The sequence below is a fragment of the Homalodisca vitripennis genome, chromosome 1 (genome assembly GCF_021130785.1).
Source record: "Homalodisca vitripennis isolate AUS2020 chromosome 1, UT_GWSS_2.1, whole genome shotgun sequence".
NCBI lineage: Eukaryota > Metazoa > Arthropoda > Insecta > Hemiptera > Cicadellidae > Homalodisca > Homalodisca vitripennis.
This window is the reverse complement of record NC_060207.1, coordinates 95068530-95086377: the sequence shown is the minus strand read 5'-3', so window position 1 is coordinate 95086377 and position 17848 is coordinate 95068530. Positions and strand designations below refer to the sequence as shown.

Sequence of the window (17848 nt, the reverse complement as noted above, 5' to 3'; positions counted from 1 at the left end):
AAAAATATTTAAGCTTGATTGTAGGTAGATATTCCTATAATTTTAACCAAGAACATTATTTTTTGTAATTAATCTACTGATTTGTATCTATTGTAAAATTCAAAGTAGGTGATTTTTTTTTTAAGTTAAGCATAGTTTTTAGAACCTAATGTATTGGAAATGTTGCAAAGGGAGATTATTTAAATATCAGACAGGTGCCAAACTACTGAACACGTGTGATTCATTTAGAAGCCAACACAGGTAGACACAAGTTTTGGTGGCCAAGAGGGGTATTTGTGCCGTACTTACCTCCCTTGGCCTCCAATTCAGCTGGTGCTTTTGTTTGTTAAGGAGGCATGTAGAGTTCTTATGAGGCCCTCCTTTATTGCAGTTTATCACACAAGTCATGTTCAAAAAGTGTTGTACTGCAAGGAATGCTGAAACTGTGAAATATTCATTCTATAGTGAATTTCATACTTGGTACCGAAATCCATATTAACTTTTACAAAGCACTGTCTGGTATGAAGTGCAACTTTTGAAAAACTGGATAATATTATAAAATAGGCAATGCAACTGAAACAAAGTGCTCATTTATATACAGCTGAAAATTATGTTCAAAACTTTAAACAATGCTTATGTTCAACTTTAGCGAAAATGCTAATGTAACACTAGAGACAAATGAATGAGATTGTCAGAAGATAATAGGGAACTATAGAGATAACATATATTTCCTACAGCTAAACCTTGTTACTTTCAGTGATGACTATGGAAGACAAAACAAAACTAATCCCATAACACAGTTTCTACCTAGTACTTTTACCAACCTTTATTACCATGGTGTATCACAATTTGTTTTGTACTTGTTTAGTGAATTAATTAAAAATAAATTAATGAAGAAAATAAATAATCAGCTGAGGTAAACATACAACCTTAATGGAATGTGAACAAGGGCACTTTTTTAGAGCACAAAAACAAGTGAAGATCAGATGTTCTCCTGGACTTGGTACCAATATAGATGATAAAGGCCAGTTGGAAAATGAATTTGTTATCCCCTTAAATGAGGGTTTTGATTATTTTCTTTCATGTCAAAGATGAGAGACATGCAAGATATGATTCGGTTTCACTTTGGAAGTCTGTTATCAGATCAGGTAATCTGATATACACTCTAAAAGATTTACCTGGAAAAATATACTGCTTTTACATTGACCTTCTACACAAAAACACAAACCTTTTATGAAATGTCACCAGATATAGTCATAATATAAATAAATAGAATCAAGTCAACTACGTAAAATAAATAATAGCTCTTTATTTTACTGCCTCAATATGTTGTAAAAACCTAAATAGGTACTATTTATTTGAATTTTCATTTGAAGGCCTTTAATGTCCAGTGCTTTATCCAGAAATTAACTAAAAACTACTTATAGTGTTCTACTGCTTCAAAATTTGTTAACATAAAAAAAATAACAACCACAAAATCAAAATTTCCCTTTCATTAATTAATTATCAACTGTACGATCCATTTCCTAAAATTTGATAAATTTCGCTTTCCATCTTCTCCTATCATTAATTTAGAATGTATTAAAGCCAACTTATGACATGTAGGACGGTTACAAATTATTGTAGCCTACACAGATCCATGTTATTATAAAACTTAAGAAATATGATGTTTTATAGGTCCTATGTTATATTTAATTACTAGTTATGCAACGTTCTGCCATTAACATTAAGAATATTTACTAGGAAACAGAATGAATCACTTTAGAGCTGTCTTACCAGAAAATACAAAGACTTGACTTGTTTAACCATCTTGTCATCACCTACTACACAGTCACTTTGCTACAAAACCACCGACATACTGCAGCCTGTCTCCCAGGCCCATCAGACTTCCCACAACTTTCAGATGAATTTTCTCACTCATTGTTCCACTTGGACTCTTATATAAACAGCCTTGGACTGAACATCATCCATCCATTGTCTTTAAACTGACTCTCAGATAAGCTATCATCAGACCTTCCAAAGTATAAGTTTAAGATATTTACTTTGATAATGAGACGAGAATAATGTAAAATTTAGAATAGATCATCTAAGAGTATGGTGTGTCGATTTTGCAGGTTTGCATTCAACAATTTTAATAGAGTGTTGCAAAAAGTCCAAGAAATAAGTGTTTTAAAGCTGTTAAATTTAAAAAAAAGCTGTACAGATAGGTTACTTTAACTAATAATCTATACAAATAAAAATTAAATTCTGTTCATTAGTAAACACATCACTTGATAATGGCTGGATAGATTTGGATAATCATTGTTTTAATATGTTACAGTAATAGTGCAAATTAAGCTATTTTAGGAAGAAAAATAAAAAAAACTTGGAAATGTAGGCTATACAGAATTTACAGCCTCCATGGAAAAGCAAAATTCAAAGTGTTCTAAACGTGTAGTGTACAAACAGCAATAACAATAGTATCTAACTTGTACTATAGACAGTACCAGTGACAAGTTCAAACCAACTTATTTAATATATTCTGGATCATATTTTAAAATGGCTAAGAACATCACCAAGAAAGCTACGAATTCCAACTTTTGGATTCCTCAATACTGGCATAAATTAGTTCGCGCCTTACAGATTGGAGTTATTCAATCTAATATCATTAAAGGTTGAAAATAACTTTGTTATTTCATTGGTGCTAACAAAAATTATTTCACTCTCTGCCTCCAGGGCCACAATACAAACTTAAAAGACCATTCATTCTAAAGAGATGTGAATATTCTTCAATAACCCTCACTTATCTCAGATGTGCTTGATATGACAATTAAAAAGAAGGATATGTCTATTCAGCATTGTGTGTGAAGCCACGTTTAACTGCTAGTAAAAAAATTACAATAAAATTAATTTTAAAGCTTATATTACAAAGTAGATCAAATGAAATGGTCAGCTAGAATTAAATACCTAAAATTACTAAACATGTAATAAATTATAAAACAGCCAATTAATAGTAATTTTGGGAATCAAAACTTTAAATAATACTATGAGACCATTGTTATCTGTTACAATTAAAGAATTGAGCAAAAATAATCTAATAGATTAAATAAATTACATTCGATCAAGATGTACCCATAGTAAATTAAAGAATGACAAAAAGTAAGACCCCTGGAAACATGAGGAAATAATAGTACAGACAAAATAAAAGAACAAACTTTTACACAGGTAAGTTACTAGAGATAAAAATGTAATGATTATATTAGACAATATTCTTTATTCACATATGAAGACAAATGAATGAGATTGTCAGAAGATAATAGGGAACTATAGAGATAACATATATTTCCTACAGCTAAACCTTGTTACTTTCAGTGATGACTATGGAAGACAAAACAAAACTAATCCCATAACACAGTTTCTACCTAGTACTTTTACCAACCTTTATTACCATGGTGTATCACAATTTGTTTTGTACTTCAGAACATTGTTGGTGTCATAGTTAAACATATAAAATTACATGTTAAGGTGATTGAGAATCCTATAGCGGAGTCATCAACGGAACAATTTTATATGGAGATCAAAATAATTGTTTTGATAAATTATTGATTACAGTACCCTATGACTTGGTCTCTTGGCTGAAAAATGCCAAAAAAGTGATTAACATCTACATTATAAATATTTAATGATTGTCAATACTTGGATTGCCAATAATGAAGTGAGCTTTTAGCCATGTTTGAATCACATTAAAAGCAAATTAGACTCTTGCTATTGTTAAGTATAATGTAAAATCTTAGTTGAAATTTAAATTTTTAACAGTATAATACTTCAATTATTATATTCAACTTAATTTCCAAAGTGATACAAGCTATGGACTTAATTATTCCCACAAATTTTAACTTGAATTTAATGAAATAGATTTTTAAATATATGTGTTCAGTGAATTCTTAAATTATATTAAATGATTATCAATTAATAAGAATCACAAAAAAGAAACATTAATACTTAAATTGCAAGACAACAATAATCTGCACCTAAAAATCTGTTAACTATGTATATGTAGTTCATTTTTGACATTATTAATACTTGATCTATATTATAGGGCAACAACCAAAGATGGGCTGAAAAATCTCATCATCTTCGAAATATTAAATGAACTACAGTGTCATTGTAAAAATGCACTTGATTTCAGTTCATAAATTTAAAAATAATAATGAACTGATCTTGTGAAACTAACAATACGCCAGATTAAATTTTCAAGTTTTCATTTCATTACTGGGTTGAAAGATGTAGTCTTGACCGGATGTAGAATCGAGTACAGCCTCACTAGACTCTATCTCTTCAGAAAATTCCTGGCCATTGGATTGGTAGAGATGGTCCTGTGTTGTGGCCACTAAGAAGTCCTGACTTAATGCCTTTAGAGTAATTCTTCTGATGTTATGTTAAAAACATTATCTATACCAATAAGATGTGGGACCTATAAAACCAAAATGTATTAATGCAGTAAAAGCAACTATGACACCTATCATGATATATAGTGAACCTGTAGGCCTACTGATATCAATCTTCACTTTGATGTATGTCAGGCAACATGGGGAGCTCATATCAAAAATAAGACACAAAAACCTTGATGATTTTAAAATGTTATGGTATACGTTTGATTAAATTATCTTTATAATTGACTTAGATATTTATTTCTTAAATCAAGGACACCTTTTCCGTTGACTCTGAACTTATGGCTACTAAAGTACAACACTAAACTGTGACATACTAGATATATACATATAGTATTAATAATATACAGTAATACATAATATTAACAGTTAAGTTATTTTTGTTCAGTTACAAATTATTTTCTACCTTTTTCAATATTAACTCCGCTTTTTAAAAATTTGTAAGGAAGTCACTGATCTGATATCATCTGATGTCAGAAGTATCAACTGCATGTACAGTTATTTAACATGAGCCCCTAGATAGAGATTTGATACCACTAAACTACTTGGTTCATGTTTACTATGGTCTGTAAGATGTACAATTCTACTTAATGTACACAGCAATATCTAAACAAAACTAATTACAGTTCAAAACCAAAATTATTAGATTTATTAAACAAATGTTCAAATTTTTGCTGCTAAAGACATTTGTTAGAATGAAATTTTTACCATTTCTTGTAATTCTATGATTGTGGACCAAACTTGAATTAATGCAGAAATCATCTCTTTTGTTGTACAAACCAACTTTATTCTCTACTTGCAAATTGCTCAAAGTTTGTCTATTAGATGATGTCAGCCTAGTTTCTACACCACTCTAAGTACAAAAACCCATGTTTTTCTATGAATTTCTTAACTGCCTTGGATGTGCGACAAGATGTAAGATCTTGTTGAAAATCAGAATATTTCACTTGACAGAAAATGTTCATATTTATAAATTCAGTAAGGACTTGGATTTGTAAAATATGAATATATTGTTCACTGTTAAGTAATCATTCCAGATAGGTTATTGGTGACAAAGTTCCTAAACCTTTGTATGAAAAAGTACCTTAAACATTTTTTATTGTGTTCTTTATTGCTGCAATTGTTTTGCCAGGTTAAATTTCTAACTTTCTCAGATAAGATCTAAATTTGTTTCTTGGACTTCAAAATTAGTTTTGTCACTAAATACAACTTTCCTCCAACCATGCAAAATTTATACTTTTAGGCTTTATCAGCCATTAGTTTCTTCATAATAGCAGCTGTTTTTCCTTGGTCTGGTGTTTCAGTTAACGGCCCATCTTTCATCAGTTCACAAGACATCTTTTAACTATAAATTCATGAATATGAACTCCAGCTGCTTCTAAATATTACTTAAGTTTAAAACCATTTTTTCAGGGTCAGGTTTACTACTTAGTGACAAAATAACATAATCTTTAAAGGTAGTTTTTCGTTTTCTTCCAAAAACCTTTTGTTTTAGTAGAAATTGTACAGTTGTGAGTTTTTAACTTAATATTATTTGCAGTGCCTAAACTAAAATCACATTCCTCAGCTTTTTGTCTTCGAGTCAAAGAAGTATGTCCCTACAAAGTTATAAAAAGGGTATAAGTTATACTTTTAACATAATACACGACTAAAAAGTTCTAGATAAATGACACTGTATTTCTCACTAGAAAAATGGTTTGTTTTATTCATTAATATTACTAGTACTATATTAAATCAGTTTTATACAAAAATATCTACAAGATACCTACATTAATTTCTATATTACCTTAGATAACAATATACAAAATTCCAAAGGAGCACCACAAACCATATCAATTTATTATTTAGACCCAAACTATCACTTTAGTACTGTAGTTACAGTGAGATTAGGCTAATGCTGGCTGAAAATTTGACCAAAGAATAACAAATTATCATATATCAAATTATTTTTCCACAAAATGTGTTACCTCCTTCTTTACTTCTAATAACCTCACTTATAAAAGTTAACCTAAATAGGCTAACTCAACCTATTAATGTTACTGCCTTTAGGAAAGTTTCAACATAATGATGTGATTGTAGATTAATAATTAATTACTAATGTTGAAGAATTAGATACATTATGAATGACTTAGAATCATTATACTACCCACCTGATAGTAACTAGAATCCGCCATATTTCCAAGAATTCCTCAAAAAGAATATCAAAATTCACTAACAAACTGCAGCACTAAAACAACACTTCACAACCTTAAAATAAACTAGATAAGAAGGATAATTCCTTCTATTAGGACCCTAAGTCACCATAAAGGAATTGATTGAGAAACACTCAATAAATTAAAAAAACAAACCGACAAATTTTGACACATCACTCGACACGCACCAAGCATCAACTTGCCGACTGACTTTAACAGCCAATCATTAAGCAGAACGCCTCCAATTCAGGCAGACACTACTGCCAACTGGTTTTTATCTCAAGAAAACAATTACTACAAGGTAATTTTTTGTAGAACCCAGCATACATATAACTGATGTAAAAGTGTAAATGTTCCTAAAGCTAAAATATGAGTTTAGGCTTTATTCCTGATTGCTTGAATAAAATGTTTTAACCTACTTATAAAATGGATAGGTTCTAATCTTACGTTACGTTTTCGTGTAATTCTAATTCAATTTTAAATAATAATGTCTCCCTGTTATCTTTGTTTTGCTTCCCACTTGTGTTAAGATATATCTTAATGTGATGGAAATTAATTGACTTGGATAGTCAGAAAACTACTAACCTTGTACATCTGCATAGGAAGTAGCCAATTTTCCAATGTAATAGTTTTGCTGTAACCTGGTCCTCGATAAGAACCATTCAATTACTTGTTTCTTTCATATAAATTCTGTGATTGGCTCCCTAATTTTTTTACATGTAGCTGCTGCAGGCGATAAAATCTTATCCTTAAACGTTGCTGCTATTTAGAGAGGGGATAGAGCATCGTCAGGAACAAAGTAGTTTATTCACTAAAAATATTAAATCGATTTACCAATATAAAATATATAAAACAAAATATTTTGGTTCACTACCCACACAGTTTACAGTTTACACGATCTTACTGTTCTTAGGCCCTCACATTAGACACTGCATCGCTCGGTACTCAGAGTGATCAGTTAGCTACGTTAAATTTTGAACAATTAACTTACTGAACAATTGAAGTAGTTGATAATTACGGCTTCTACAATAATTAATCAGTTTAATGCAATATATGGTTAGATTTACTTTTTTATTGTATTATAATTGAATAATAATCACCGATCATAAAAAATCAGTATTATTCTTTATAGAGGTAACGTTACGATTTATATAAATACGTTAGTTTTTAGACTACATAAGTCAGTTAAGGATGAATCAGTAAAAGTAGTAAGTGCGTTTTACTACAGTAAGCTTTATTGGCTGAGTTGGGTTTCCCCACAAGCATATTCCATATATTTAATATGTATATGAACCAATCCAAAATATGTTTGAATTTAAACCCCTGAACGTACAGGCTTTTAATTGTCTCAAAAGTATGATTATTATTGCTAATTTTAATAAAGATGTAATACAAGAACATCACGGCAGAGAATAGCTTCTAAAAACAATATAGGTACAAAGCAGCTTAACGTGTTTAAAACAGTTATCACCTGAGTTCATTTGATTTTTAAATAAGAATATTATGTGTCCCGTTATAATATCATTCGACTTTTGAATTATGAACATTCAGAGTTTTTAATATTTGGTTGTATAGACATCTTGACCTAGATACTTCGCTCTCAAGACACTTCAAAAAACTATTGTCCAAAGCTCTGATTACATTTTCTCTTTCAGTGTGAAAAATTAGGTATTCTGCAATAATTTTATCAGCATTATCTGGTTACCAAAGGATCAGTCAGTTTACATTGTGCAAATATTAAATTCGTTATGGATTTATTAAGAAAACATTTTTATAATATTTATTTTATACAATTTTGAAATTTATTTAAGAATAATGAGGCGAATGTATTAATATCTTAATTTAGATATTAAAGCGCCTCTGTGAGTGACTATTTTAAGAAAATGCTGAATTTGAGAGTGAACTATGAGAGAACAGATATACGTTCCGCTGTGAGGAAATTATGTGTTTGAAAAAGACAGAATCTGCACTTACCATAGAGTAAAAAGAATGACAGTATACAAAGCTTCCTAAGGGATTGAACCCAAAGCAGTGCAAACAATTTTACACGACTTTTTTTAAGGAATCGAATACTTATTTTCAATGTAACAATTTTACAGATAAGATCTAAGTGACTAAGAATTAGCCTGAAAACCTTCCAAATGTTTAATGAATCCAACATATGTAGGTTTTGATGGGAAATGGGATCAAAACGATAGAACTGCCAAAAACGGACGAAAGGTGCCGGTCCGTCCAAAAGCATGTTGTTTCAAAATAATCGATCGCCTAATAGCCCATTTGGGATTAAAAATACCATTTATGTTGGAACCTTGAAATCAATCATAATAAAACTGCGCGTATAATAATTCAATTTTATTTTAAACGCTAACTATTTTAATTTCACCGTCATGGAGCAACTACGAAAGTAAGGTTAGTTCTTACTATTTCTGGTGTGGCTCCTATATGTCCCCAGTAATTTCAGAAACAAAGAACAAAATGTACTAGAACTTATTTAGAACCATACGTTACAGAGTAAATGTTTCAATTACTTTACTGCTAAAAAAAGTCTAAATACTTTGTACCAGGAACCGCGGTGACCGTACCGTGTAAGGTACGTCTATCCTGAAAGTACCTGTAACAGTAACTTGTATCGGATACTTTCGGTTTGCGGTAATTTTTACTCTCGGGATAGATAAAAATCTAGTACAAGATATTTGTTAAACTAGTTTCGAGGTGATCAGTTCTTGCGTTAGTGAGTGAGTTGCAAAGCTCTGAACAGTTCTGTACTGTGTTAGTTTAAAATTGTCATTCGTTTTCACTGACGGGCAACACCGTCTTGGAGTTTTGTGATTTGTGCGTTGAAATGAGTAGTTCCAAGTTATGGTAGATTAGCAAAACGCACTAAATTTAATCTGTGTTAAAAACTAAACGTTTTCAATAGTGTTTATAAGACTACACGCTCCAGATTAGAAGTAAATATTATGTAACTAAGAGCTCCATAAGAGGGCAATAACAAATTTTGTGGACCACCCGGTCAATATTAAAAGTTAAGTTGATAATTTAACAACTTTATTTTCATACTATTATAAAGTCAAATGCTCAATTATAGGACACTTATCTGTTTTATATAAAAATTTATCTTAATCGGATCACAAGTTTTTGAGTTTGAATTTTCAAAGTTACAGTTTGGTTGTAAAGCGCCAAAACCTGTATTTTTATTTCGTTTTTATAATAGTTTTTATATCGAAACGCAGAAATAAACATGTTCAATTTTAATATAATTCCCGTTTTTGTTGTTCTATTAGTACATTTGTGGTCAACTTTTAAACTTGGAAATCTACACTTTTTGATCAGAGAATAGACATCAGGATTTAGCTTTAATCTTGATTTATGACCTAAACGTACTATTTTGTTAATATTGTGATTAAATTCAATTTTAGTTAAATAAACTTCATATAAACTGTATTTGTCACAGAACACTGTAATTATACCTGTATAAGCTGCCTGGTAGAGTGGTTTTACTGTAAACTATATACACTCTGACCTTATCTTTGCCCTCGTGTGTAGAAATGTGAAATGCTTTGGCCCACTACTACTTCATCTACGGGTACTGTTTTCTCTGAGGGATGGGTCTTCCACGCCTGCACCCTTAGTCCAAAAGGACTTTGCATTTCTCTTATTTCTGTTTAACTGTTCAACTCTCATGTCTGATGTGTCTGCATACACCTTTGAGAGCAAACTTTATGTAATCTCAAAGTTTCTGAGATTAGTTTACTTTTTAAAATACTAAATTGTCAGGTTATCTGCTATTCCATTTCCATGCCTTTAAGACCTGGCACACAACAAGAACCACCTTGTCCTTTCCATCAGTTCAATTACATCATTCCTGCATTTCCATAATATATTTATTCCATAATATAAGTATGCTTTTTACACTTATTCTGGAAAAGCCTGGCACGTTTTTCAATTGTCAACCTTTTCTAAGGACATTGTCAACATGGCTATTGGTCCATATAGCTTATACTAACCCAAATCTTCAATACAGGTGTGAACAATTAGTGTAAAAACTTCAGGATAATTTTTGTGGTGAAGGCATCCTTTTAAGCCATTTACATCTATTTTATATGGCAGAACTGTGTAGATTGTCTTTACCATGTCTTCAGACACATTACTTATCGTTTTGATATCAAGCAATTCCAGGCTTATTGTTTTATGTTATGAGGAAGTAAGCTGTATCACCTTTCTACAACTTACTTAACATGTTGACTGTTACAGACACCCTAGTTCAATTGTTGTCTTATGAGGATACTTATCCTTACTCAGTATAGATCAGCAATGAAGTTTAAAGGATTTACTGAATAATAGTTTGCAAAGAAAGCAGTAGTTTAATGAATATACATACACTGAATATTTTTTGCTATTTTAATAAAGTAAAAGATTTTCAAATTTCAACATTTTCTTTACTTTTTTAAAAACTTTATATATTTATAGTCAAATTATATTCATATTTTCGGCAAGCAAATCTTTCTGATTATTAATAAAAATGTCATTCTGTTATAATTGTTATAAAACTTGAGATGATCCTTATTCATCTATCTAATTGTATGCCACTATCTTGTTTTAATTATTGTATTTATTGTATCTATTGTATTTATATACATTATCATCTCTTAATTCAAACTTTAATTCAGTTGTTTTTAATTCAGTTTTAAGTCTAGTTTGTAGCTCATTTTCAAGACATCCTGCAATTAGATAGATGCACAGATATAATACAGAAAAGAAATTTTAACATCATTCTAGCTGACAAAAGGAAATTGTGTCAACCTACTGAATGATGCTCCAATGACACCAAATTCCATGGGAGGATATGCACCATCATAGAACTTATTCTTATCTATGAAGAAAAGAAGTTAAATGTAAAATTTAAAGTGTGCTGATGATCTTTATGTCACATGTTAGAATCTCTTATGATTGTACTCAGCTTGTTTACAAACTTATTTATTCCGCTATTTTCTCATTGGTTATCTACTCAATTATGGTTATCCATAAGACCAATGTAAATATATTTGCTAACGCTCAGCCAAATCTCATGGAACGACATGCGCCATCATCGAACTCAGTATTGCTAATATAAATGAAACTTCTTACAAAATTTCAGGTCTATAGGTCAAATTGTTTTCGAGATACTGTGGGGACAGACAGGCAGATATGAAATTTTTCCAGCCCCACAAGTGATATACTAATATTAACCTACCTACTTAAATAACAAATTAAACAAAAATATTAAAATAGTGATTATGAGTCTTCAGGATCCAGAGAACCGTTTAATTATATTGTGCTACCTTATTTCTTTATTTTTTACAGGAATGCATTTGATTTGTAGAATTATACCTGGCCCAAATTATCAATAAGTACAGTAGAAATCCGATTATCCGATTTCCTGCCACCAGGTTAACTGAGGCTGCTTTTACAAAAATAACCTCTTAGGAAGCATGTACAAAATTCTATGCTATTATACAAGCGTTAAGTGGAGTCCTTAATTGGTAGTAAATAAATTAATAATTACACTACAAAATCTGTAATAAGAGTTATGTAATAGCTGTAATAAACTAAGGGTATTAAAAAAGATTAAAAAAGAAACTTGCGAGTAAATATTCAACCAAAAACATAATAATAGAAATATGACAAAAACCAATGACAACTACCTGACTTAAATACCTAACATAGCACGTGACATCATTAATAAATACAAAATTTTGCTAATTATATTATATTACTGTAACTGACAAATTCAGTTTAAGATCATATATGAGTATATTTTTGGTTTACAATTTTAAACATTTATATTTATGTAAGAAATATTACACTTATATTACAGAAATTTTATGTAATACGGATGATGAAAATAATTTAGTTCTACTGATCTCTAATGCTACGAATATAAAGATTTATGATACAATTACAATTACACAAATTTATTGAAGACTCATTAATTCGGATATAAAACGACTCATTAATTCGTAAGATAATAGAAATCAGAACCGTTCCGAACTGAGGTCGCTATTAGCCGCATGTACAGAGTTTGTCAGGAATTTTCGGGATTTATCGGTACTGCTCGGCTATGTCCCCACTCTTTCTCTCCGCCTCGGTTGATCACCCCATTAAATCTCACACGTGAGGAGCTTGTTTAAAGACACCAGATTTGTTTTTGATATGTGGTGTGGAGGTCCAAAAACTGTGGTGTCAACCCTTTGCATAGCTGTACTAGACATTATTAGTTCAAGTAATAACAATACCGGGTTACAACATGCCTACTGGTTGCAGCTGGGTAGTAAGTCAAGTTTATTTACTACCCAATAAAGACATCCCCCAATTACTCACACACCAACATCTAATTAATCCAATTAGATGTAGTGTTTTTACGTTATCAGATAATTGCCAACATTATCTGATAACGGGTTCTATTGCCAATTTGGTTAATCATCAAGAAATGAAGAGAACAATAAAGACTAAATCATTCATAAAATTTCTCATTCTGATGGGTTGAAGATCTTAAAAGCACTTACAGGTTACATTAAAGAGCAAGAGTAGAGCACAGTTGACAAAGAAATATCCCTTTTTCCTCAGTTAATTGGCATTCTACTGCACAGAGATTGTTTTAAACTACAAATTTTCGAATATCAGTACTATTTATTTTAAATGTCTACGATGTTTTAGACATGATCTCTAAGTACAGTGGACAATGAGAATATCTGATTCATCCAGATTTCACTATATTTTTTAGTCTAGGTGAGGTGTCAAAATGATGTAAACAGTACATTTTGAGTTTTTTAGTCACTGACAGTTTTGGACGAACATGACTCCAGATTCCAGGAGTCAAGTCTATGACAGCGTCATATTCCAGGTGCTGCACCAAGAGGAAGGTGAACTGGAGCTAAATTCAACATTCATCTGTAGTTAGTAATATTTCTATCAAATCAATGAATTCATTGGTGTTCAGTTACAGAGCCGCAGCTAAAGGGGACAGGGGCATTGTATGCCCCGGGCGGCAAAATTATAGAAGGTCGAGTCATTACGTTAAAACTACTGTTTATGCATAATTTAGTTAGTCTCTGTGCAAAACACTTTACTATCAGATCATAAAGTACAGATACCTGTGTTTGAACTTTAATCATAAAATAACTAGTAGAATTACAATTATAAGGGTTAATTTTAATTTAGATTGTTTATTTCTGCATTTAGACTAAATTAATATCAAACCATTTACAAATAATAACTTCCCAGTTTTGTCAGTATGAACAAAAAAGTAACGGTTTTTAGTGGTATACAACCAAACTGCAACTTGAAAGATTCATAACTCATAAACTTGAGACTCAATTAAAACCAAATTTTCATATAAGATGGATAAAGTGTACTGTTTTTAGTACATCATTATAGACTTATGACTTATATGACCATCTGGTAATTTAATAAGCTATGCTCTTGACAGGGTAACCAAAAAAAGTCAGCACTGATCACGTTAAATGGAGCTCTAAAAGTTATAATCTTGGGAATTTAATTTTGTAAATTGCTATTTAAAACATTTAATTTTTAACAGAAATTTCATTGAACAAGGTTTTGTTAATTTATTGTGGCTGGCGTCTGCTCATTTTGAAGGTACAAACCACCAGACAACTGTTACAACACCGTCCTGGACAATAAAAACAATACAACAAAATGTTCAAGACTGCTTCTTTATCCTGTCAAGATGAGTTTCAAAAGTCCTGTATTCCAAGTTTCACAAGTTTGAAGTATCCTGTCTTCAAATTCATACAAATAGTTACTAGTAATTGTAACTGTAAAATATCAAGATATTAATGTTTCGAGAAACCTTAAATATTTTATTCATATATATATATATATATATATATATATATATATAGTTCAAGAATAAAATTTAAACAAATAATTTGGATTTCATTCTTTATATTACTTGAAATTTTTAACCTTAAATATAAATATATGTAAATATTTTAAATTTGATATAACATTAACATTTTTTTCCAAAAAGCTGAGAAACCTCTCATTGCAATTAGTCCTAAAAGGATCTTTGCACTTGCTTCCGTAGTGACAGGATAATCGGGATGGGTAACAGAAGGCCAGCTGTGTTCCAGCCTTTCCAGTCAAAGCGGGCAGAGGTAGCACGCCCTTATGTCCAGGCTGGTTACTGCCTTTAACACTTAGGGAGCCCCACCAACTCCAACAGTTATCCTCCACAGTAGACTAGATCTGTCGATCTTCTCTTGCTCCCCAATATCTCGACATTTATGGTTAATGATGTGCTGCTCCGAACATCCATAAAATTGTCCTTACTTAAGTGACACGTAGGTTTTACTGTACTCAGTGTGGGTTGAATTGAAGTGTATAAACCAACTAAAGTGAACCCTCCTACAGACATGTACATTGATATATTGTATATTTTTTATTTAAGCAAAATAATTTGTTGGCTAGAGTTACTGAAGCCTATCACTCAAGGGGATAGAAAATTTTACAATATTCATTGGAGTCCGATTAAGGTTTATATGGAGAGAAAAATCAGAAAAGTTTCCTGAAATATTTTAGAATTTGGAATAATAATTATACTCGTATTTACAAATCTCAATCAAAATTTAATGAACAGAAAACAACAGTTAACAATTTCAGTTAAGGTTTAACAAAGAGACAGAAACATCTGTTTACATTCAAATTGTATAAAATACTAAGTACACAGTTATTGATGATAGTATTATGCAGGTTGCAAAGACAAAGTTACCATCTAACTTTTACTACAGATTTCACCAGTGACCAAATTAAAGTATCTAATGTATACGAAATACTATTCAAACGTTGTTATAAAACCCACATTAATGAACAAAGCTATGAAGGTTTGCACGTAAAGTACTCAAAACTGTTTGGTCCCTTTCACACACTATTTGGTAAAACAGGGGAATGAACAAAAATACGCCTCAATAACCCATTCTTTTCTAGACTACAGTTAGAAAAACAACAAGAATTCTATCACATAAAACTTATTGTAACAATTATTTAGAAATTTGGAATGAACATAGTTTACATTCTATATATTATACCGGAAGAAGAACACAAACTACCAAAATAGTCTTTTTAAGCTTACGTATTCATATATTTTCTTGATTGGAGTAAAATAATTAAAATCAAATATATCACCAGAACTATCGTAGACCGGAAAGAGACGCTTTTCATGTAAGTTAACTACCGAAACCTACATATGTATATATTTTCTTGATTGGTGCACAATAAAAACTCAACTGTGGAATTGTGAAACACAAGAAGTGAATTTAAACGGCTGGAATAATCAAATTTTATCGCATTAACTTTTCAGACTTACAAAAGTATATATATATTTTCTTCATCGTAATAAAAAGACAAACCTAATTACGGCACTTGAAGTATGTTAGACCGGAAATAGATTACAAGTATCGGTAGTAGACTTTTTTTGACAGAAGTAGGGCTTGAAAACTAACTTATGTATATATTTTCTTTATAAGGACAAGACAAACTTAACTGTAGCACCGTATTAAGACTGTATGAGCAGTGTAAATAGACACATTTGACTGTTCGTTTATAAAAAAGTAGTAGACGTATGTCTTTTCACTCTTAAGTACGAATATATATTTTCTTAGACCGTAGATATTTTAAGAACGGAAGTAGATTAAAAGGGCCGGAAGTAGATGCTTTTGAGCGAAGTAAGTATCTGAGACCTTTATTTGTATATATTTCCTTGATCAGGCTATAAGGATAGGATCTTATCTGTGGTGTCAGAAATTTAATTTAAACAAACTAAAAATGTAGGCTTCAACATGTGCAAAGCCTGAAATGAACCAGTAAACAATTTGATTTAACTTTTGAATCTCTTAACATTGGGTACTGAAATAATAAGTACCAGATATATGCCCACTTTTAATAAATAAATGTAATAACATTTCATCATAAATGCTTTCACTAAGGAGAACGCTATTGATCTTTAAAATTGCGTTTGAAGCCACAAATACCCTAACTAACTAATATAATAATTATTAAGTACTTTTGGATTATTTACAAGCTGATTTAGAAGTAGCATAAAACGAAATTTTAAAACTGCTATAGTGGTTGGAATGGGCAACAAATTTAGGGCTTGCCCCCTCTGGAAAAATATGTAGCTGCAGCTCAGTTCAATTATATTCAACAGGGTTCGGCAAAAAAACCTCCCCGGTTTGAGCAAGCCACCGCGTGAGTTGTAGTGGGGATAGAGATGTGGAGGGGGTATTGTTCCATAGTGGCATACGTGCCATTTTCAGTGTTCGCCATGGTTTGGCTCGGTGAGCATCAGGCGTTTGTTGTGGAGGAGTTTATTTAAAAATAGCGGTTCTGTGATTTCTACTCAACAAGCGTTTCGGATTCGATTCGAACTTGGTGATAGTGTTCCTGATGCGAAAACGATTAGACTATGAATGTCAAACTTTAGACAAACAGGGTCAGCATTAAAAAGAAAATCAACTGGCCGACCTTGTACTGCAATAACACCGGAGAATGTGGCGCGAGTGAGAACATCCATCCAACAGTCTCCAAAGCGTTCAGGGGTTAAACATGCTGCCCTGGGATTGTCAGAATGGAGTGTAAGGAGAATTCTGCATCAGGAACTTCATCTGCATCCCTACAAAATAATGGTTGCCCAAAAGTTGTGTGAAGAAGATTATGAAACTCGCAGGGCTGCATGTGATGACATTTTGCAAAACATTCCCCCAGATGCTTTCTTCATTTCTTCTGATGAAGCCCACTTCCACTTGTGTGGAACTGTTAACAAACAGAATTTCCGCTACTGGCCTGCAGAAAATCTTAGGGAACTCCACCAACAACCATTACACAGCCCAAAAGTCACAGTTTGGTGCGCCGTTTCGGAATTTGGTGTGTGGGGACCGTACTTTTTTGAAGAAGATGGACAAACAGTAACGGTCAATGCCGATCGCTATTGTCACATGATAGACATTTCTCCGACCCAAGATCAACCAGTTTGTTTTAGACCAAGAGGAAGAAGAAGTTTGGTTCCAACAGGACGGAGCCACAGCTCACACTGCTCGGCGGTCCATGGAAATGATAAGAGAGTTGTTACCTGTACGTCTTGTTTCTTTAAGAGGAGACATTTCCTGGCCCCCAAGGTCACCCGACTTATCACCTTGTGATTTCTTTCTGTGGAGCTACCTAAAGGCTGAAGTGTACAAACATCATCCCAGA

General features: G+C 31.7%; 1 protein-coding gene across 2 annotated transcripts in view; it reads right to left on the bottom strand.

The window, feature by feature from the left end:
* The window catches only part of LOC124367009 (serine/threonine-protein kinase N), a 148902-nt gene extending 142090 nt beyond the window's left edge, over positions 1 to 6812 (bottom strand). For both annotated transcript variants that reach the window (XM_046823680.1, XM_046823689.1), the window contains exon 1: positions 6560 to 6812. In XM_046823680.1, the coding sequence (XP_046679636.1) occupies positions 6560 to 6583 (24 nt within the window). In that variant the 5' untranslated portion in view covers positions 6584 to 6812. The remainder of the gene's footprint in view (positions 1 to 6559) is intronic.
* Between the last annotated feature and the right edge of the window lie 11036 nt (positions 6813 to 17848).